This window comes from Phyllobates terribilis, unplaced genomic scaffold (assembly GCF_046119375.1).
Source record: "Phyllobates terribilis strain yellow unplaced genomic scaffold, ASM4611937v1 Scaffold_7__3_contigs__length_470593459, whole genome shotgun sequence".
Lineage (NCBI taxonomy): Eukaryota > Metazoa > Chordata > Amphibia > Anura > Dendrobatidae > Phyllobates > Phyllobates terribilis.
In genome coordinates this window covers 178,710,157-178,734,711 of record NW_027362767.1, presented here as the reverse complement: position 1 = coordinate 178,734,711, position 24,555 = coordinate 178,710,157, and the positions used below count along the sequence as shown (strand labels likewise).

The 24,555-nt window shown below is 46.9% G+C and overlaps 1 protein-coding gene across 1 annotated transcript in view; it reads right to left on the bottom strand.

Moving 5' to 3' along the window:
• Positions 1-599: 599 nt before the first annotated feature.
• ENSA (endosulfine alpha) overlaps positions 600-24,555 on the bottom strand; it is a 53,868-nt gene continuing 29,912 nt past the window's right edge. Inside the window, exon 3 of the mRNA XM_073639547.1 lies at positions 600-2,813. Within this exon, the coding sequence (XP_073495648.1) occupies positions 2,643-2,813 (171 nt within the window). The 3' untranslated portion in view covers positions 600-2,642. The remainder of the gene's footprint in view (positions 2,814-24,555) is intronic.

Here is a 24,555-nt window from a genome sequence, read left to right as displayed (position 1 = left end):
TTTCCCATACACGATATGGTAAAACTAGTAATGTCGTTCAAAATTACAACTCGTCCCGCAAAAAATAAGCCCTCACACGGCCATATTGACCGAAAAATAAAAACAAGGGGAGCAAAAAAACAAAAACGGAAAATCCCAGGGTTGTGAAGGGGTTAACAGAAACAAACACGTGAAATAGATCACTCTGTGTGTAATGACTCTATATAATATAGGAGTGTCACTTTTTGTATTGAAGAACTGAAATAAATTAACATTTTGATGATATTCTAATTTAGTGAGATGCACCTGTATGTGGGCATTGAAGCATTAAATGTAGATTCTCCCAGGCTGATGTTAGCATTTCAGCACCCAACTGGGCCCATGTACTCACTGCCATTTATACTAGAGGTTGCTATAGAACACACCATGGCGTTGTATGATACGGCTGCTCAATCAGTGAGTTCAAGGCTCCTACATCCAAAGGACAGGAAACCACTGGAGGAAGCGGGAGTTGCCTTTTATTTTGTGCTCTTGGCTTCCTGTCCAGTGATAGGGGCAGACCCCCTCTCTCTCTCTCAGATGCTGTCATGGGTGTGGTGAAAAAAAAAAAAAACATTGCCTTGACTGTGTGAGATTTAATTGGATACTTTTGTAGTTCAGACAGTGAAGGACGCAGAAAACCCAAATATGTTAATCTTTATTTATGTTACAAACGGGGGGGAAAAAAAATAGCAACTAACTGATGATTAGTAGCTGCGGCAGGGCGTCTCTGCAACTGACACTAGCAGTAACGTCTCTGCAACTGACACTAGCAGTAACGTCTCTGCAACTGACACTAGCAGTAACGTCTCTGCAACTGACACTAGCAGTAACGTCTCTGCAACTGACACTAGCAGTAACGTCTCTGCAACTGACACTAGCAGTAACGTCTCTGCAACTGACACTAGCAGTAACGTCTCTGCAACTAGCAGCAGCAGCCACAGAGTACAAATTTGTAAAGAAGTGAATACCCTCTTTTTAGTGGGTACAGATATCTACTCGTGTTCTATTTATTTAAAAAAAAAATTAAAACTTTGGCCCCGATTTATATTACGGTATATATATTTTTTTCTTGGTCTTTCTTTTTTGAGCTGGCAGATTTTACAACACATTTACGAAAACAGAGCTGACGTAAAATGAATGTGGCATAAATAGAAAAAAAATTTTATCTCTTGTCTTCAGTTGGAGCATTTTTTTTTTTTTTTTTTTTAAAAAAGGTTGTGCTAAGAATTTCAATAAGCTTTCTTGTTTTTGTTTTTTTTCCTGTTCAGATAAAAAATAAAATTAAACTAATAAAAAAAAAACAAACAAAAAAAAAAAAACGTTTTATACTCCACTAAGGAGATGGAATAAAACTGCAAAAATTTGGCCACATTTCGAAGTAATGATGAAATGTCTGAAAACATCTGGATAATAAATGCCACGAGCAAACCTTGAAAAGGACGGGAACATTAAAAAAAATTAAAAAGCCATAATATATTGAACACAAACAAAAGTCTAAAAATCAAATTTTTACTAAAACAAGAAAAAAAAAATGCATAAAAAGTATAAATCAGTCTTTGTATGCAGTCTATGGTTCAATTTGTATTTTCCTGTTAGAGCTTTTAGTAACAGGGCCAGAATGGCAGGCCACGGGGCTATTAGGGTCCCTGGTATAAGATAAAAATATCCAGGTCCCACATTTGGTTCTGGGGCTGCAATGGGGTGACAGAGGGCTTTACTTAACGCTTAGATGCTGTGGTCACTATTGACTGTGGCATCTAAAGTGCAATAACAGACACATCACTCATGACGATTAACAAGGGAGCAAAAGGGGAAAAAAAAAGGGGGGAGGGCTGGTGATGTCATATGCTTTGATTTCACACGGACCAATAAATGCATTGAGGACTAGCCCACCACACAGGTACAGCCCTGTGACTACATATCGGTTGCCCCATCGCCCCTCATCATGACGTGTGGTGCCAGGGTAATATCACATACAATAGGAAGGTTTAGGTTTTAAAATTGTGAACGTCAGTTTTGCTTTTGTAAATCCATGGTGGCGCTGTAAACTGGGGCGGAGAGACCGGCTCATATCACAATGTACCATTAGCACAGAGAAGACAGACAAAGCCTAAGTGTACAGGGTTTCACCAGCATCACAAATATGGAGGAAGAGGTTTCGCACGATTATCTTACACATGAGCACAAGTCCTCCATACTGCAGCGGGCTCCTTTATTCCACGCAGACGTGTACGCCCCACTCTTGGTTGGCCGATGCATATGTCCCAGGGAGTATGATGGCGCCAATGTGACGTCTCTGCGCATGCCTGTACCACACACACAAAAGGAATGCAAAACTCATATCTTACACTATATAACAGTCAAGTGTTTGTCTAGAACTTGTCAAACATTGTCCATTAACCCAACGTAAATGACTTGCCGCACGGCCACTGGCGGCTCTTCTTTCAACAAGCGATGGCAGCTTATCTGAGTCACTGGAGGATCGGCCAGTGTAGCATTGCGGGACAATGAGGCACCGGCCCGTCCAGTGCTGACAAGGTGACGTGTCTATGCGAGAGTCCAGCCATCTCAGCTCTATGGTACAGTGAACTGCGGGGAATGTCCGGGCTGAAGGGGGCTGGCTACCCCGCTAGCTTGCTGGTAACGAGTGAGGATTTCCTCTGTGGAAGGTCCTGCGGCGTGGGGATGTGGTCGCCCGTTACGAGGTTTTTATCCGGTCCCGCGCTGGGCAGCTGCTTGTTCTTCATCTTGGCCTTTGCCATGTTGTAGTCTCCCGAATCAAAGTACTTTTGCTGCAATGAAAGTAAATGACAATTAGGTGCTACTGATGGCAATCCTTAAAAAAGGGGGATCTGGAAAAAAAAATCATCACTTGTGTTCCAATTTATGACAATTTTCAAAATCTCTGCCTGCGGTCAGTGACTGGATCATTCGTAAATTACTAGATGGAGAGACAGACTGCAACACTTTTTTTTAACTCTTGTTTTTAAAACTCCCTTTTTTGTTTTATACATCCTTCATTGCGCGTTAAAAATAATAAAAATAAAAAGACGCGGTGTCACGATTCTCCAGGTCAGTATGAGGACGGCAACACAAAACTTGCAGCTTTCATTTTAAATATTACTTTTTTTTTATGTTTTGCATTTTCTATACTGAGCTGTAAGTTTTTCTGATGAGGTATTGATGGCTTTTTATTGCATTTTTAGGGAGAGATTCGGTGGCCAAAAACAAACAAACAGCGATTCTGGTGTGTGGGTTTTTCTTCTTCACATTACGTTGATAGTCTGGACTTCTAAGGACACAGCGATTAAAAAAAAAAAAAAAAAAAAAAAATTAAATCTGTGTTTTGTTTTTTTTCTTCAATTTTTGCATTAGAAAAAAAGGGGCTGATTCAAACCTGATTTTTTTTTTTTTTATAGATTTTTAAAAACTTATCACTTTTTAATATAAGCGGGCATGGTAAACCATGGGCATCCTGCAATCCATTCCATAGAAGACACCCACCCCACCTCGCAATACTTACATGCTGATATAGGCTTTTAAGTGGTTAAACAGCGGCACCTAAGGCTGCTCTCCTGATGGTCGCCATACATGTATGGCGCTGGTCGTAAAGGGGTTAACGCAATCTGTTGGCCTTCTGATCCCCAATATTGGGGCTGGTCAGCAGTCACGTCACAACCTCTCCCAGACACCCGATAAACAGCGTTCCCATCAAAGTCAGACACAGGTCATGGGGTCATGGCGAGGCTGCAGCGGCAATGCAAAATGCAGCGTTTAACCCCTTCACGACCTTACACGTATCCATACATCCTGGTTGGGGAGGACTTCCCAACCTAAGATGTATGGATATGTCCTGGTGATTTTACGGACAAAGGCTCTGTGCGCGGGCAATCGCCAAAGGGGGTTCAGCGTAAGTGACAGCTGACACCCGGCTCTCACTGCCAGGAGCGGTGTAACCCCCAAATGCTGCGATCGATATCGGTCACAGCATTTACAAGACAGGGCTTCTTCCCTCAGATTGGCGCCCCAGAAACATCACAAGGGCCCAATTGTTTGCCATGAAGACATCCGAGTCACCAGGCTACGGCACGCCAGTTACACCATGCTCAGAGCATGGTCTAACAAGCTCGTGTCAGCGCAGCACTGACGGGTACAAAGCACTGCAATGTATTATACCAGCGAGCAGACTGCTAAAAGTCCCAAAGGGACTAAGTAAAAATATATTAAACCCATAAGTATTTTATGTAAAAAAAAAAAAAAAAAGGTACACATATTTGGTAACTCTGCATCCGGAACAAGCAGACCTATAAAACGGTTACACTAGTTAACCCCTTCAGTGAACACCGGGAAAAAAAAAACATAAATAATGCTGTCTCATGATACGGAATAAGAAAGTGGAATAAAACACCATCACAAAGATGAATGTAAATAAAAATGGTACCACAGGAAACATCATCATCATCATCCCGCAAAAAACTAAGCTGCCGTACAGCTCCATCAGCGGAAAAATATCTATCAGTTATAGCTGTCAGAATAAAGCGATGCAAAAGTAAATCTTTGTATAAAATAGTTTTCATTGCGTAAAAACGCCAAAATATAAAAAAATTATATAAATGAGGCATCACTGTAATCGTACTGACCCGAAGAATAACGCTGCCTTATCAATTTTACAACACGCGGAACGGCATAAAACAGCAAGAAAACTTCTTCTGAATTGTTGATTTTTGTTTATTCTGCCTCCCCAAAAATCAAAATAGAAAGTGATCAAAAAAGGTCACGTGCTCGAAAATGGTACCAATAAAAACATCAACCTGTCCTGCAAAAAACAAGCCGTCACATGACTGTCAGCGGAAATATGGAAAAATTATAGCTATCAAAATATGGCGATGCAAAAACTAGTTTTTGCAAAAAAAAAAAAAAAAATCGTCTTAGCGTGTGACAGCTGTCAATCATTAAAACCCAATATAAATCTGGTATAGCTGTTTTCTCATCGACCCGAATGATAAAGTCTAATCACTTATACCGCACAAGGAACGGCGTAAAAAAATAAATCAAACAAATTCTTCACCTGCTGTTGATTTGTTCATTCTGCCTCTCGAAGATCGCAGTAAGGCTCACCTCACATTTATCCTGCGCCCTGCACTGAGCGCTTACACCGGGGTTTCCATGTAAATTTCAGAAATCCGTGATTCGGACAAACGCCGACGGAAGATTCCCTGTAATGAGGCAGATAGAGGCACCGTGGACACTGTCTGGCCTGTGATCCGGCGGTGTCCACCTTTTTATTAGTCGTGCATAAAAGTGCCGTATGCTACAGTTTTGTGTAATTCTGAAAAGGACGATGCTGAACAGAGGCCAGATGGAGTCCAGAGTAACTCATTATAGTGAATGGATCACTCGGGTTTCATTTGAAGTACGTCACTCAGATTTAGATGGAAACCCCGATATAAGTGCTCAGCGTAGAGCGCAGGATAAATGTAATCCCAACCGTTATGTAAAATGTTCCAAACAAAAGATTCAACTCAATCCACAAAAAAAAGCCCCCACTCAGGTCCATTATCTGTAAACAGAAATATAGGGGCTTTCACGTCACTGGTAGCACAAAGGCTCTGGAAAAATGTTATAGCTCCTCGCCTCCCAAAGAAATCCAGAGAATTCTGATCTCCCAAATTCAAATGCCGCCCCCCTTCTTAGCCCCACAGTGTATCTAAACCACATTTAGCATCCAGATATTTGACATTCCTGTAGCAATGAGAGCACACCTAATTTACAGGTATGTGTCTCCAGGAGCTGGTCACTACAACTTACTGGTCACTACAACTTACTGGTCACTACAGTGGCAGTTTGTCATTTTCACTCAGCAACATCCACTGCAGCTTGTTCCTGGAAAATACCCATGGCGTCAAATAGTCACAACACCTGTAGATAAATTCCCAAAGGGGTATAATCTCCAAAATGGGATCATTTGAGGGGAGGGAATTCAGCTCTTCTAGCACTTAGGGGCTCTGTGTATGGAATCCGCAAACTATTTTAAAAATCTGCGCTCCAGAAGGCAAATAGCGCTCCATTCCTACTGAGTCTCGCCGTGTGGCTAAGCAGTATTGTACAGCAACATATGGGGTATGTCTACATTCAGCAGAAATTGTGGGACAAATTTTGGTGCCATTTTTACCCATTTTCTTGTGTGAAAATGTAAAATCTTGGGGCTAAAACAAAATTTTGGTGGTAAAAATGTAATTATATTTTCTTCACTGCCCAAACCTATAAAATTCTGTGATCCACCTGTGGTGTCAATACAATCACTGCACCCATAGATCGGGGATGTCAGACTCAAATACACAGAGGGCCAAAATTAAAAACTTGGATAAAGTTGTGGGCCAACCTTGATATTTATTATAAAAAAAAAGTCAATTGAGGAAGTTTTTCTTTATCGCCGGGAGAGCAGGTTTTTGCTGCAGATGAACACAGTCTTTACTTTGCATTTACAGTGGGTACGGAAAGTATTCAGACCCCTCTAAATTTTTCACTCTTTGTTTCATTGCAGCCATTTGGTAATTTCTAAAAAGTAGATTTTTTTTCTCATTAATGTACACTCTGCCCCCATCTTGACTGAAAAAAAACAAATGTAGAAATTTGTGCAAATTTATTAAAAAAGAAAAACTGAAATATCACATGGTCATAAGTATTCAGACCCTTAGCTCAGTATGGAGTAGAAGCCCCCTTTTGAGCTAGTACAGCCATGAGTCTTCTTGGGAATGATGCAACAAGTTTTTCACACCTGGATTTGGGGATCCTCTGCCATTCTTCCTTGCAGATCCTCTCTTGTTCCGTCAGGTTGGATGGTGAACGTTGCTGGATAGCCATTTTCAGGTCTCTCCAGAGATGCTCAATTGGGTTTAGGTCAGGGCTCTGGCTGGGCCAGTCAAGAATGGTCACAGAGTAGTTCTGAAGCCACTCCTTTGTTATTTTAGCTGTGTGCTTAGGGTCATTGTCTTGTTGGAAGGTGAACTTTCGGCCAAGTCTGAGGTCCAGAGCACTCTGGAAGAGGTTTTCATCCAGGATAACTCTGTAATTGGCCGCATTCATGTTTCTTTCAATTGCAACCAGTCGTCCTGTCCCTGCAGCTGAAAAACACCCCCATAACATGATGCTGCCACCACCATGTTTCACTGTTGGGATTGTATTGGGCAGGTGATGAGCAGTGCTTGGTTTTCTTCACACATACCGCTTAGAATTATCACCAAAAAGTTCTATCTTCGTCTCATCAGACCAGAGAATCTTATTTCTCATAGTCTGGGAGTCCTTCATGTGTTTTTGAGCAAACGATGTGGGCTTTCATATGTCTTGCACTGAGGAGAGGCTTCCGTCGGGCCACTCTGCCATAAAGGCCTGACTGGTGGAGGGCTGCAGTGAAAGTTGACTTTGTGGAACTTTCTCCCATCTCCCTACTGCATCTCTGGAGCTCAGCCACAGTGATCTTGGTGAGAGAGGTAAAGAAGAACCCCAAGGCTCTTCTCCCACGATTGCTCAGTTTGGCTGGATGGCCAGGTCTAGGAAGACTTCTGGTGGTCCCAAGCTTCTTCCATTTAAGGATTATGGAGGCCACTGTGCTCTTAGGAACCTTGAGTAATGCAGAAATTCTTTTGTAACCTTGGCCAGATCTGTGCCTTGCCACCTGAGCTCCTTGGGCAGTTCCTTTGAGCTCATGATTCTCATTTGGTCTGACATGCACTGTGAGCTGTGAGGTCTTATATACACAGGTGTGTGCCTTTCCAAATCAAGTCCTATCAGTTTAAACACAGCTGGACTCCAATGAAGGAGTAGAACCATCTCAAGGAGGATCACAAGGAAATGGACGGCATGTGACTTACATATGAGTGTCTGAGCAAAGGGTCTGAATACTTATTACCATGTGATATTTCAGTTTTTCTTTAATAAATCTGCAAAAATTTCTACATTTCTGTTTTTTTCCAGTCAAGATGGGGGGCAGAGTGTACTTTAATGAGAAAAAAAAAAGAACTATTTAGAATTTACCAAATGGCTGCAATGAAACAAAGAGTGAAAAATGTAAAGGGGTCTGAATACTTTCTGTACCCACTGTTAATGATTCATGTGCCAGTAGTTTGGTTACCATGAGTCTCATCTCATTATACAGACTGGCATGATGTCACCTGTGCGCTGCACAATGAACAGATGATGTCACTCTGGGCCGGCCAATCACAAGCTGTGTGGGGAACCCAGCAGCTCAGGAAATTTGCTACACCACTCCTGTCCACGGCCAGAGAACACAGTAACGTGGATCCGCTCCTCTCTAGATAGGGGATGACTTCTGATTGCTGCCGTCCCAGCAGGTAAACCAGCAATGATTCTGCGCAGGGGACTCTGGACCCAACAATTGGGCTGCAGAACACCGTGTGGAGGGGAGATAAGTCACTGCCAGAGGAGTGTGACAGTAGCTCTGTAGCTCTGTCAGGGAACAGGAGCTCGGCTAAGCCAAGCTCATCTGTGTATGGGAGAGGAGAGATGACGTGCCTATGCCACATAAGTAGAATATACACAGTAGAAACCAGAAGTTTCCATCCACTATATATAAAGACACATCTGCATGCTTTACTCAGTATCTGACATGAAATCAGAAGAAACCTTTCCCGTTTTAGGACAATTAGGATTATACCAGAATGTGTATTACAGGGCTGTGGAGTCGCAGTACATTCTGGTGGAGTTGGTATAAAATGGACCGACTCCACTTTCCCAAATTCTTATGAAAAAATATTCCCCACAAACTCCATTGAATTACTGTACCCAATTTATTATATATTTTAGGAGTTGGTCCATTTTATACCGACTCCACAGCCCTGTAAGATTATGGTAATCTTAACTGACCTAAATTCTGATTTCATGTCAGATATTGAGAAAAACATGCAGATGTGTCTTTATATATAGTGGATGGAGACTTCTGTAATGCATTTGTGTGTGTATGTATACACACACACACACACACACACACACACACACACACACACACTGCTCAAAAAAAATAAAGGGAACACTAACACATCCTAGATCTGAATGAATGAAATATTCTCATTAAATACTTTGTTCTGTACAAACTCACACAAAAATCATCAATGGAAATCACATTTATTAACCAGTGGAGGCCTGGATTTGGAGTCACCCCCAAAATTAAAGTGGAAAGACACACTACAGGCTGATCCAACTTTGATGTAACGTCCTTAAAACAAGTCAAAATGAGGCTGAGTATTGTGTGTGGCCTCCACGTGCCTGTATGACCTCCCTACAACGCCTGGGCATGCTCCTGATGAGGCTCAGTATTGTGTGTGGCCTCCACGTGCCTGTATGACCTCCCTACAACGCCTGGGCATGCTCCTGATGAGGCTGAGTATTGTGTGTGGCCTCCACGTGCCTGTATGACCTCTCTACAACGCCTGGGCATGCTCCTGATGAGGCTGAGTATTGTGTGTGGCCTCCACGTGCCTGTATGACCTCCCTACAACGCCTGGGCATGCTCCTGATGAGGCTGAGTATTGTGTGTGGCCTCCACGTGCCTGTATCACCTCCCTACAATGCCTGGGCATGCTCCTGATGAGGCTGAGTATTGTGTGTGGCCTCCACGTGCCTGTATGACCTCCCTACAACGCCTGGGCATGCTCCTGATGAGGCTCAGTATTGTGTGTGGCCTCCACGTGCCTGTATGACCTCCCTACAACGCCTGGGCATGCTCCTGATGAGGCTGAGTATTGTGTGTGGCCTCCACGTGCCTGTATGACCTCCCTACAACGCCTGGGCATGCTCCTGATGAGGCTGAGTATTGTGTGTGGCCTCCACGTGCCTGTATGACCTCCCTACAACGCCTGGGCATGCTCCTGATGAGGCTGAGTATTGTGTGTGGCCTCCACGTGCCTGTATGACCTCCCTACAACGCCGTGACATGCTCCTGATGAGGCTGAGTATTGTGTGTGGCCTCCACGTGCCTGTATGACCTCCCTACAACGCCTAGGCATCCTCCTGATGAGGCTCAGTATTGTGTGTGGCCTCCACGTGCCTGTATGACCTCCCTACAACGCCTGGGCATGCTCCTGATGAGGCTGAGTATTGTGTGTGGCCTCCACGTGCCTGTATGACCTCCCTACAACGCCTAGGCATGCTCCTGATGAGGCTCAGTATTGTGTGTGGCCTCCACGTGTCTGTATGACCTCCCTACAACGCCTGGGCATGCTCCTGATGAGGTTCAGTATTGTGTGTGGCCTCCACGTGCCTGTATGACCTCCCTACAACGCCTGGGCATGCTCCTGATGAGGTTCAGTATTGTGTGTGGCCTCCACGTGCCTGTATGACCTCCCTACAAAGCCTGGGCATGCTCCTGATGAGGCTGAGTATTGTGTGTGGCCTTCACGTGTCAATATGACCTCCCTACAATGCCTGGGCATGCTCCTGATGAGGCTGAGTATTGTGTGTGGCCTTCACGTGCCTGTATGACCTCCCTACGACGCCTGGGCATGCTCCTGATGAGGCTGAGTATTGTGTGTGGCCTCCACGTGCCTGTATGACCTCCCTATAACGCCTGGGCATGCTCCTGATGAGGCTGAGTATTGTGTGTGGCCTCCACGTGCCTCTATGACCTCCCTACAACGCCTGGGCATGCTCCTGATGAGGCTCAGTATTGTGTGTGGCCTCCACGTGCCTGTATGACCTCCCTACAACGCCTGGGCATGCTCCTGATGAGGCTGAGTATTGTGTGTGGCCTCCACGTGCCTGTATGACCTCCCTACAATGCCTGGGCATGCTCCTGATGAGGCTGAGTATTGTGTGTGGCCTCCACGTGCCTGTATGACCTCTCTACAACGCCTGGGCATGCTCCTGATGAGGCTGAGTATTGTGTGTGGCCTCCACGTGCCTGTATGACCTCCCTACAACGCCTGGGCATGCTCCTGATGAGGCTGAGTATTGTGTGTGGCCTCCACGTGCCTGTATCACCTCCCTACAATGCCTGGGCATGCTCCTGATGAGGCTGAGTATTGTGTGTGGCCTCCACGTGCCTGTATGACCTCCCTACAACGCCTGGGCATGCTCCTGATGAGGCTCAGTATTGTGTGTGGCCTCCACGTGCCTGTATGACCTCCCTACAACGCCTGGGCATGCTCCTGATGAGGCTGAGTATTGTGTGTGGCCTCCACGTGCCTGTATGACCTCCCTACAACGCCTGGGCATGCTCCTGATGAGGCTGAGTATTGTGTGTGGCCTCCACGTGCCTGTATGACCTCCCTACAACGCCTGGGCATGCTCCTGATGAGGCTGAGTATTGTGTGTGGCCTCCACGTGCCTGTATGACCTCCCTACAACGCCGTGACATCTCCTGATGAGGCTGAGTATTGTGTGTGGCCTCCACGTGCCTGTATGACCTCCCTACAACGCCTAGGCATCCTCCTGATGAGGCTCAGTATTGTGTGTGGCCTCCACGTGCCTGTATGACCTCCCTACAACGCCTGGGCATGCTCCTGATGAGGCTGAGTATTGTGTGTGGCCTCCACGTGCCTGTATGACCTCCCTACAACGCCTAGGCATGCTCCTGATGAGGCTCAGTATTGTGTGTGGCCTCCACGTGTCTGTATGACCTCCCTACAACGCCTGGGCATGCTCCTGATGAGGTTCAGTATTGTGTGTGGCCTCCACGTGCCTGTATGACCTCCCTACAACGCCTGGGCATGCTCCTGATGAGGTTCAGTATTGTGTGTGGCCTCCACGTGCCTGTATGACCTCCCTACAAAGCCTGGGCATGCTCCTGATGAGGCTGAGTATTGTGTGTGGCCTTCACGTGTCAATATGACCTCCCTACAATGCCTGGGCATGCTCCTGATGAGGCTGAGTATTGTGTGTGGCCTTCACGTGCCTGTATGACCTCCCTACGACGCCTGGGCATGCTCCTGATGAGGCTGAGTATTGTGTGTGGCCTCCACGTGCCTGTATGACCTCCCTATAACGCCTGGGCATGCTCCTGATGAGGCTGAGTATTGTGTGTGGCCTCCACGTGCCTGTATGACCTCCCTACAACGCCTGGGCATGCTCCTGATGAGGCTCAGTATTGTGTGTGGCCTCCACGTGCCTGTATGACCTCCCTACAACGCCTGGGCATGCTCCTGATGAGGCTGAGTATTGTGTGTGGCCTCCACGTGCCTGTATGACCTCCCTACAATGCCTGGGCATGCTCCTGATGAGGCTGAGTATTGTGTGTGGCCTCCACGTGCCTGTATGACCTCCCTACAACGCCTGGGCATGCTCCTGATGAGGCTCAGTATTGTGTGTGGCCTCCACGTGCCTGTATGACCTCCCTACAACGCCTGGGCATGCTCCTGATGAGGCTGAGTATTGTGTGTGGCCTCCACGTGCCTGTATGACCTCCCTACAAAGCCTGGGCATGCTCCTGATGAGGCTGAGTATTGTGTGTGGCCTCCACGTGCCTGTATGACCTCCCTACAACGCCTGGGCATGCTCCTGATGAGGCTGAGTATTGTGTGTGGCCTCCACGTGCCTGTATGACCTCTCTACAACGCCTGGGCATGCTCCTGATGAGGCTGAGTATTGTGTGTGGCCTCCACGTGCCTGTATGACCTCCCTACAACGCCTAGGCATGCTCCTGATGAGGCTCAGTATTGTGTGTGGCCTCCACGTGCCTGTATGACCTCCCTACAACGCCTGGGCATGCTCCTGATGAGGCTGAGTATTGTGTGTGGCCTCCACGTGCCTGTATGACCTCCCTACAACGCCTAGGCATGCTCCTGATGAGGCTCAGTATTGTGTGTGGCCTCCACGTGTCTGTATGACCTCCCTACAACGCCTGGGCATGCTCCTGATGAGGTTCAGTATTGTGTGTGGCCTCCACGTGCCTGTATGACCTCCCTACAACGCCTGGGCATGCTCCTGATGAGGTTCAGTATTGTGTGTGGCCTCCACGTGCCTGTATGACCTCCCTACAACGCCTGGGCATGCTCCTGATGAGGCTGAGTATTGTGTGTGGCCTTCACGTGTCAATATGACCTCCCTACAATGCCTGGGCATGCTCCTGATGAGGCTGAGTATTGTGTGTGGCCTTCACGTGCCTGTATGACCTCCCTACAACGCCTGGGCATGCTCCTGATGAGGCTGAGTATTGTGTGTGGCCTCCACGTGCCTGTATGACCTCCCTACAACGCCTGGGCATGCTCCTGATGAGGCTGAGTATTGTGTGTGGCCTCCAAGTGCCTGTATGACCTCCCTACAACGCCTGGGTATGCTCCTGATGAGGTTCAGTATTGTGTGTGGCCTCCACGTGCCTGTATGACCTCCCTACAACGCCTGGGCATGCTCCTGATGAGGTTCAGTATTGTGTGTGGCCTCCACGTGCCTGTATGACCTCCCTACAACGCCTGGGCATGCTCCTGATGAGGCTGAGTATTGTGTGTGGCCTCCACGTGTCAATATGACCTCCCTACAATGCCTGGGCATGCTCCTGATGAGGCTGAGTATTGTGTGTGGCCTCCACGTGCCTGTATGACCTCCCTACAATGCCTGGGCATGCTCCTGATGAGGCTGAGTATTGTGTGTGGCCACCACGTGCCTGTATGACCTCCCTACAACGCCTGGGCATGCTCCTGATGAGGCTGAGTATTGTGTGTGGCCTCCACGTGCCTGTATGACCTCCCTACAATGCCTGGGCATGCTCCTGATGAGGCTGAGTATTGTGTGTGGCCTCCACGTGTCAATATGACCTCCCTACAATGACTGGGCATGCTCCTGATGAGGCTGAGTATTGTGTGTGGCCTCCAAGTGCCTGTATGACCTCCCTACAACACCTGGGCATGCTCCTGATGAGGCTGAGTATTGTGTGTGGCCTCCACGTGCCTGTATGACCTCCCTACAATGCCTGGGCATGCTCCTGATGAGTCTGAGTATTGTGTGTGGCCGCCACGTGCCTGTATGACCTCCCTACAACGCCTGGGCATGCTCCTGATGAGGCTGAGTATTGTGTGTGGCCTCCACGTGCCTGTATGACCTCCCTACAATGCCTGGGCATGCTCCTGATGAGGCTGAGTATTGTGTGTGGCCTCCACGTGCCTGTATGACCTCCCTACAACGCCTGGGCATGCTCCTGATGAGGCTGAGTATTGTGTGGCCTCCACGTGCCTGTATGACCTCCCTACAACGCCTGGGCATGCTCCTGATGAAGCTGAGTATTGTGTGTGGCCTCCACGTGCCTGTATGACCTCCCTCCAATGCCTGGGCATGCTCCTGATGAGGCTGAGTATTGTGTGTGGCCTCCACGTGCCTGTATGACCTCCCTACAATGCCTGGGCATGCTCCTGATGAGGCTGAGTATTGTGTGTGGCCTCCACGTGCCTGTATGACCTACCTACAACGCCTGGGCATGCTCCTGATGAGGTTGAGTATTGTGTGTGGCCTCAACGTGTCAATATGACCTCCCTACAATGCCTGGGCATGCTCCTGATGAGGCTGAGAATTGTGTGTGGCCTCCACGTGTCAATATGACCTCCCTACAATGCCTGGGCACGCTCCTGATGAGGCTGAGTATTGTGTGTGGCCTCCACGTGCCTGTATGACCTCCCTCAAACGCCTCGGCACGCTCCTGATGAGGCTGAGTATTGTGTGTGGCCTCCAAGTGCCTGTATGACCTCCCTCCAACGCCTGGGCATGCTCCTGATGAGGCTGAGTATTGTGTGTGGCCTCCACGTGCCTGTATGACCTCCCTCCAATGCCTGGGCATGCTCCTGATGAGGCTCAGTATTGTGTGTGGCCTCCACGTGCCTGTATGACCTCCCTACAACGCCTGGGCATGCTCCTGATGAGGCTGAGTATTGTGTGTGGCCTCCACGTGCCTGTATGACCTCCCTACAACGCCTGGGCATGCTCCTGATGAGGCTGAGTATTGTGTGTGGCCTCCACGTGCCTGTATGACCTCCCTACAACGCCTGGGCATGCTCCTGATGAAGCTGAGTATTGTGTGTGGCCTCCACGTGCCTGTATGACCTCCCTACAACGCCTGGGCATGCTCCTGATGAGGCTGAGTATTGTGTGTGGCCTCCACGTGCCTGTATGACCTCCCTCCAACGCCTGGGCATGCTCCTGATGAGGCTGAGTATTGTGTGTGGCCTCCACGTGTCAATATGACCTCCCTACAATGCCTGGGCATGCTCCTGATGAGGCCGAGTATTGTGTGTGGCCTCCACGTGCCTGTATGACCTCTCTACAACGCCTGGGCATGCTCCTGATGAGGCTGAGTATTGTGTGTGGCCTCCACGTGTCAATATGACCTCCCTACAATGCCTGGGCATGCTCCTGATGAGGCTGAGTATTGTGTGTGGCCTCCACGTGCCTGTATGACCTCCTGAGTATTGTGTGTGGCCTCCACGTGCCTGTATGACCTCCCTCCAACGCCTGGGCATGCTCCTGATGAGGCTGAGTATTGTGTGTGGCCTCCACGTGCCTGTATGACCTCCCTCCAACGCCTGGGCATGCTCCTGATGAGGCTGAGTATTGTGTGTGGCCTCCACGTGCCTGTATGACCTCCCTCCAACGCCTGGGCATGCTCCTGATGAGGCTGAGTATTGTGTGTGGCCTCCACGTGCCTGTATGACCTCCCTACAATGCCTGGGCATGCTCCTGATGAGGCCGAGTATTGTGTGTGGCCTCCACGTGCCTGTATGACCTCCCTACAACGCCTGGGCATGCTCCTGATGAGGCTGAGTATTGTGTGCGGCCTCCACGTGCCTGTATGACCTCCCTACAACGCCTGGGCATGCTCCTGATGAGGCTCAGTATTGTGTGTGGCCTCCACGTGTCTGTATGACCTCCCTACAATGCCTGGGCATGCTACTGATGAGGCTCAGTATTGTGTGTGGCCTCCACGTGTCTGTATGACCTCCCTACAATGCCTGGGCATGCTACTGATGAGGTTCAGTATTGTGTGTGGCCTCCACGTGCCTGTATGACCTCCCTACAACGCCTGGGCATGCTCCTGATGAGGCTCAGTATTGTGTGTGGCCTCCACGTGCCTGTATGACCTCCCTACAACGCCTAGGCATACTCCTGATGAGGCTCAGTATTGTGTGTGGCCTCCACGTGCCTGTATGACCTCCCTACAACGCCTGGACATGCTCCTGATGAGGTTGAGTATTGTGTGTGGCCTCCACGTGCCTGTGTGACCTCCCTACAACGCCTGGGCATGCTCCTGATGAGGTTGCGGATGGTCTCCTGTGGGATCTCCTCCCAGACCTGGACTAAAGCATCCGCCAACTCCTGGACAGTCTGTGATGCAACATGACGTTGGTGGATGGAGCGAGACATGATGTCCCAGATGTGCTCAATCGGATTCAGGTCTGGGGAACGGGCGGCCAGTCCATAGCTTCAATGCCTTCATCTTGCAGTAACTGCTGACACACTCCAGCCACATGAGATCTGGCATTGTCCTGCATTAGGAGGAACCCAGGGCCAACCGCACCAGCATATGGTCTCACAAGGGGTCTGAGGATCTCATCTCGGTACCTAATGGCAGTCAGGCTACCTCTGGGGAGCACATGGAGGGCTGTGCGGCCCTCCAAAGAAATGCCACCCCAAACCATTACTGACCCACTGCCAAACCGGTCATGCTGAAGGATGTTGCAGGCTGCAGATCGCTCTCCACGGCGTCTCCAAACTCTGTCACGTCTGTCACATGTGCTCAGTGTGAACCTGCTTTCATCTGTGTAGAGCACAGGGCGCCAGTGGCGACTTTGCCAATCCTGGTGTTCTGTGGCAAATGCCAAGCATCCTGCACGGTGTTGGGCTGTGAGCACAACCCCCATACCACCCTCATGGAGTCGGTTTCTAACCGTTTGTGCAGACACATGCACATTTGTGGCCCGCTGGAGGTCATTTTGCAGGGCTCTGTCAGTGCTCCTCCTGTTCCTCTTTGCACAAAGGCGGAGGTAGCGGTCCTGCTGCTGGGTTGTTGCCCTCATACGGCCCCCTCCACGTCTCTTGGTGTACTGGCCTGTCTCCTGGTAGCACGTCTGGACACTACGCTGACAGACACAGCAAACCTTCTTGCCACAGCTCGCATTGATGTGCCATCCTGGATGAGCTGCACTACCTGAGCAACTTCTGTGGGTTGTAGAGTCCGTCTCATGCTACCACGAGTGTGAAAGCACAACCAACATTCAAAAGTGACCAAAACATCAGCCAGGAAGCATTGGTACTGAGATGTGGTCTGTGGTCCCCACCTGCAGAACCACTCCTTTATTGAGGGTGTCTTGATAATTGCCAATAATTTCCATCTATTGTCTATTCCATTTGCACAACAGCATGTGAAATTGATTGTCAATCAGTGTTGCTTCCTAAGTGGACAGTTTGATTTCACAGAAGTTTGATTTACTTGGAGTTATATTCTGTTGTTTAATTGTTCCCCTTATTTTTTGAGCAGTGTGATATATATACACACAGTACAGACCAAAAGTTTGGACACACCTTCTCATTTAAAGATTTTTCTGTATTTTCATGACTATGAAAATTGTACATTCACACTGAAGGCATCAAAACTATGAATTAACACATGTGGAATTATATACTTAACAAAAAAGTGTGAAACAACTGAAAATATGTCTTATATTCTAGGTTCTTCAAAGTAGCCACCTTTTGCTTTGATGACTGCTTTGCACACTCTTGGCATTCTCTTGATGAGCTTCAAGAGGTAGTCACCGGAAATGGTTTTCACTTCACAGGTGTGCCCTGTCAGGTTTAATAAGTGGGATTTCTTGCCTTATAAATGGGGTTGGGACCATCAGTTGTGTTGTGCAGAAGTCTGGTGGATACACAGCTGATAGTCCTACTGAATAGACTGTTAGAATTTGTATTATGGCAAGAAAAAGCAGCTAAGTAAAGAAAAATGAGTGGCCATCATTACTTTAAGAAATGAAGGTCAGTCAGTCCGAAAAATTGGGCAAACTTTGAAAGTGTCCCCAAGTGCAGTCGCAAAAACCATCAAGTGCTACAAAGATACTGGCTCACATGAGGACCGCCCCAGGAAAGGAAGACCAAGAGTCACCTCCGCTTCTGAGGATAAGTTTATCCGAGTCACCAGCCTCAGAAATCGCAGGTTAACAGCAGCTCAGATTAGAGACCAGGTCAATGCCACACAGAGTTCTAGCAGCAGACACATCTCATCAACAACTGTTAAGAGGAGACTTTGTGCAGCAGGTCTTCATGGTAAAATAGCTGCTAGGAAACCACTGCTAAGGACAGGCAACAAGCAGAAGAGACTTGTTTGGGCTAAAGAACACAAGGAATGGACATTAGACCAGTGGAAATCTGTGCTTTGGTCTGATGAGTCCAAATTTGAGATCTTTGGTTCCAACCACCGTGTCTTTGTGCGACGCAGAAAAGGTGAACGGATGGACTCTACATGCCTGGTTCCCATCGTGAAGCATGGAGGAGGAGGTGTGATGGTGTGGGGATGTTTTGCTGGTGACACTGTTGGGGATTTATTCAAAATTGAAGGCATACTGAACCAGCATGGCTACCACAGCATCTTGCAGCGGCATGCTATTCCATCCGGTTTGCGTTTAGTTGGACCATCATTTATTTTTCAACAGGACAATGACCCCAAACACACCTCCAGGCTGTGTAAGGGCTATTTGACCAAGAAGGAGAGTGATGGGGTGCTACGCCAGGTGACCTGGCCTCCACAGTCACCAGACCTGAACCCAATCGAGATGGTTTGGGGTGAGCTGGACCGCAGAGTGAAGGCAAAAGGGCCAACAAGTGCTAAGCATCTCTGGGAACTCCTTCAAGATTGTTGGAAGACCATTTCCGGTGACTACCTCTTGAAGCTCATCAAGAGAATGCCAAGAGTGTGCAAAGCAGTCATCAAAGCAAAAGGTGGCTACTTTGAAGAACCTAGAATATAAGACATATTTTCAGTTGTTTCACACTTTTTTGTTAAGTATATAATTCCACATGTGTTAATTCATAGTTTTGATGCCTTCAGTGTGAATGTACAATTTTCATAGTCAAGATAATACAGAAAAATCTTTAAATGAGAAGGTGTGTCCAAACTTTTGGTCTGTACTGTACATATATACACACATACACACACACACACACACAAGATCTTTATAAGGCTAAGTGTCCATGATGCAGAAATGCTGCAGATTTTTTCTGCATCTCCCTGGCAGAAAAAACGCATGCGGATTGTGCATGCGGATTGTGCATGCGGATTGTGCATGCGGATTGTGCATGCGGATTGTGCATGCGTTTTTCCTTCCAGGGACATGCGGATGTGAAGCGTTCTTCACTTGCATTTCTGCATGCGGGTTATCAAGTGCTTTTCCAAGCGATTTTAGCATCACTTGGAAAAGGGCTTGACAACTTGGTCAACCGGCATGGATTTATATAGTGTGACCAAGTAATAGGTAAAAAAGAATAAGAATGGTAAAAAATAAAGATCATACTTATCTTCCGATGTCCTCTGGTATTTTCTCCACTCCGTCTGATCTGTTGTATGGGTCGCGGTGGTGTGAAAGGACGTGCGATGACGTCATTGAGTCATGTGACAGGTCACGATACCGCCGACGTCAGCTGTCGCGTGACCTATCACGAGTCAATGACGTCATCGCACGTCCTTTCACACCACCGCGACCCATACAACAGATAAGACGGAGTGGAGAAAATACCGGGGGACATCGGAAAGTAAGTATAATCTTTATTTTAAATTCTTCTTTTAACAGGTTCTATGGTACCCGGGTCTGGAGCACATAGAATAGCATAATATCCGATGCAAAATGTGCTGACACGGATAATATGGGTTTCAATGAAAGTCAATGGCGGCAATTATGCTGCGTGTCCGCAAAATTAATGGACATGCTGCGTATTTTTCCGCAATGATAATCCGCAGCGGAAATTTCAGCAGCATGTGCAGAGCACAAGTGGATTATCATTGGGGAACATGGGGCACGTATTACCAAGAGTTTTCACTGTGGAAATTCTGCTGCAAAAATGCTTGAAAAACACATAGTGGGCACACAGCCTTAGTGTATATTGTACATACATACACACAGTTACAATAAATATTATTTATTATATCTTCTTCACCGCCCAATGGTATAAAATTCAGTGATCAACCTGTGGTGTCAATATGATCACTGCATCCCTAGATGAATTCATTGAGAGGTGTAGTTTGTAAAATGGGGTCACTTATGGGGGGGTTGCTGTTATAGCACCCAGGGCCTCTGCCAATGTGACATGGCCCCCTCAAACCAGTCCAGCAAAATCTGAACTTCAATATGGCGCTTCTTCCCTTCTGAGCTTAGCACGGTGCCTCAAAATTAGTTATTGGGTGTCTGCGTACTCAGGAGAAATTGCATAAAAAATTATAAGGTCCATTTTCTCCTGCGATCCTTCTGAAAATTACATTTGGGGCTACAATAACATTTTTGTGGGAAATTTTTTCTTACCCATTTTCACAGTTCAACATTGTAAAATTGTGTGAAGCACCTCTGGGTTCATAGTGCTCACCACATGTCTAGGTTCCAAAATGGGATCACTTGTGGGGGAGTATCCACTGTTCAGGCACCTTAGGGGCTCTCCAAACGCGACATGACAACCGCAGACCATTCCATCAAAGTCTGCGTTCCAAAACGCCACTCCTTTCTGTCAAAGTCCCGCTGTGTGCCTAAACAGTAGTTTTCCCACACATGTGGGGTTTTTGCGCACAACACAACGTGAAATTGCACAACAAATTTTGGGGTCCATTTTCTCCTGTTACCCTTGTGAAAATAAAAAAAATTGGGGCTCAAATAAAATTTGTAAAAATAACTATTTTGTGTGACATCTCTCAGATTTAAGAGCGTAAAACTAAAAGTTAAAAAAAAAGTGAAATTTTCATCAAATTTATAATATTTTCACAAATAAATGCAAGTGATATCGAAGAAATTTTACCACTATCATGAAGTACAATATGTCAATAAAAAACAATCTCAGAATCAGTGGGATAAGTTGAAAAGTTAGTTATAACCACATAAAGAGACAGTGGTCAGAATTGTAAAATTTGGCCCAGTCAGGAAGGTGAAAACAGGCTGGGGGTAGACGGGGTTAAAGGGAACAGGTCATCAGAAAAAAACACTATTAACCTGCAGATATGGGGCTAATCTGCAGGTTTATTTATTATGCATTGCTTATATAGCGCCGTCATATTCAGTAGGACTTTACAGACAATATCGGCACTGTCCCCATTGGGGCTCACAATCTACATTCCCTATCAGTATGTCTTAGGAGTGTGGGAGGAAACCAGAGAACCCGGAGGAAACCCACGCAAACACGGGGAGATCATGCAAACTCCTTGCAGATGTTGTCCTTGGTGGGATTTGAACCCAGGACCCCAGTGCTGCCCACTGAGTCACCATACAGTGCTAACCACTGAGCCACCATGCTGCAGGTTAATAGCGTTATTATGCTGCCCGACGCACACACACAGCCGAACGCTGGAGGGAGAAAATGGAGCAAATTTCCCCCGGTAGCGTTCCAGTTTGAGTCACCGCCCTATGCATAGAGAGCTGTGGTTGTACCCGCGACTCCAGCACTGTGACAGCCGGCCCTAATGCAGAGCGAGTGTCAGTCACGGCCGGGGCCATGCTCTACTCAGAGCAGTGACTGAACCCCGAACACTGCCAGGTGGAATAAACTCCATTTTCTCCCAGCAGCAATCGGCAGGTTACTTACGCTATTAACCTGCAGATTAACCCCATATCTGCAGGTAATAGCATTTTTTCTGCTGACCGGTTCCCTTTAAGGAATGATGCACTGCAGTATCTAGAGGGGAGGAAGCATCACACAGCCGGGATTTACTGCTCATTAATGAACTACAACAGACCGATGAGAGCCCGCTCAGATAATAACTCATCAGGAGGCCACTGAGCCATAATGACTGCACAACAATATATAGTGTATCCTGCAATACCAAACCAAGCAAATACACAAGGCATGACTCCAGAGCTGAACTACACTACTGATCCGGAGTTCCATCCTGTATTATACTCCAGAGCTGCACTCACTATTCTGCTGGTGCAGTCACTGTGTACATACATTACATTACTGATCCTGTACTGATCCTGAGTTACATCCAGTATTATACTCCAGAGCTGCACTCACTATTCTGCTGGTGCACTCACTGTGCACATACATTACATTACTGATCCTGAGTTACATCCTGTATTATACCCCAGAGCTGCACTCACTATTCTGCTGGTGCAGTCACTGTGTACATACAATACATTACTGATCCTGAGTTACATCCTGTATTATCCTCCAGAGCTGCACTCACTATTCTGCTGGTGCAGTCACTGTGTACATACATTACATTACTGATCCTGAGTTACATCCTGTATTATACTCCAGAGCTGCACTCACTATTCTGCTGGTGCAGTCACTGTGTACATACATTACATTACTGATCCTGAGTTGCATCCTGTATTATATTCCAGAGCTGCACTCACTATTCTGCTGGTGCAGTCACTGTGTACATACAATACATTACTGATCCAGAGTTCCATCCTGTATTATACTCCAGAGCTGCACTCACTATTCTGCTGGTGCAGTCACTGTGTACATACAATACATTACTGATCCAGAGTTCCATCCTGTATTATACTCCAGAGCTGCACTCACTATTCTGCTGGTGCAGTCACTGTGTACATACATTACATTACTGATCCTGTACTGATCCTGAGTTACATCCAGTATTATACTCCAGAGCTGCACTCACTATTCTGCTGGTGCACTCACTGTGCACATACATTACATTACTGATCCTGAGTTACATCCTGTATTATACCCCAGAGCTGCACTCACTATTCTGCTGGTGCAGTCACTGTGTACATACAATACATTACTGATCCTGAGTTACATCCTGTATTATCCTCCAGAGCTGCACTCACTATTCTGCTGGTGCAGTCACTGTGTACAAACATTACATTACTGATCCAGAGTTACATCCTGTATTATACTCCAGAGCTGCACTCACTATTCTACAGGTGCAGTCACTGTGTACATATATTACATTACTGATCCTTTACTGATCCTGAGTTACATCCAGTATTATACTCCAGAGCTGCACTCACTATTCTGCTGGTGCAGTCACTGTGTACATACAATACATTACTGATCCTGAGTTACATCCTGTATTATCCTCCAGAGCTGCACTCACTATTCTGCTGGTGCAGTCACTGTGTACATACATTACATTACTGATCCTGAGTTACATCCTGTATTATACTCCAGAGCTGCACTCACTATTCTGCTGGTGCAGTCACTGTGTACATATATTACATTACTGATCCCGAGTTACATCCTGTATTATACTCCAGAGCTGCACTCACTATTCTGCTGGTGCAGTCACTGTGTACATACAATACATTACTGATCCTGAGTTACATCCTGTATTATCCTCCAGAGCTGCACTCACTATTCTGCTGGTGCAGTCACTGTGTACATACATTACATTACTGATCCTGAGTTACATCCTGTATTATACTCCAGAGCTGCACTCACTATTCTGCTGGTGCAGTCACTGTGTACATATATTACATTACTGATCCTTTACTGATCCTGAGTTACATCCAGTATTATACTCCAGAGCTGCACTCACTATTCTGCTGGTGCAGTCACTGTGTACATACAATACATTACTGATCCTGAGTTACATCCTGTATTATCCTCCAGAGCTGCACTCACTATTCTGCTGGTGCAGTCACTGTGTACATACATTACATTACTGATCCTGAGTTACATCCTGTATTATACTCCAGAGCTGCACTCACTATTCTGCTGGTGCAGTCACTGTGTACATACATTACATTACTGATCCTGAGTTGCATCCTGTATTATATTCCAGAGCTGCACTCACTATTCTGCTGGTGCAGTCACTGTGTACATACAATACATTACTGATCCAGAGTTCCATCCTGTATTATACTCCAGAGCTGCACTCACTATTCTGCTGGTGCAGTCACTGTGTACATACATTACATTACTGATCCTGTACTGATCCTGAGTTACATCCAGTATTATACTCCAGAGCTGCACTCACTATTCTGCTGGTGCACTCACTGTGCACATACATTACATTACTGATCCTGAGTTACATCCTGTATTATACCCCAGAGCTGCACTCACTATTCTGCTGGTGCAGTCACTGTGTACATACAATACATTACTGATCCTGAGTTACATCCTGTATTATCCTCCAGAGCTGCACTCACTATTCTGCTGGTGCAGTCACTGTGTACAAACATTACATTACTGATCCAGAGTTACATCCTGTATTATACTCCAGAGCTGCACTCACTATTCTACAGGTGCAGTCACTGTGTACATATATTACATTACTGATCCTTTACTGATCCTGAGTTACATCCAGTATTATACTCCAGAGCTGCACTCACTATTCTGCTGGTGCAGTCACTGTGTACATACAATACATTACTGATCCTGAGT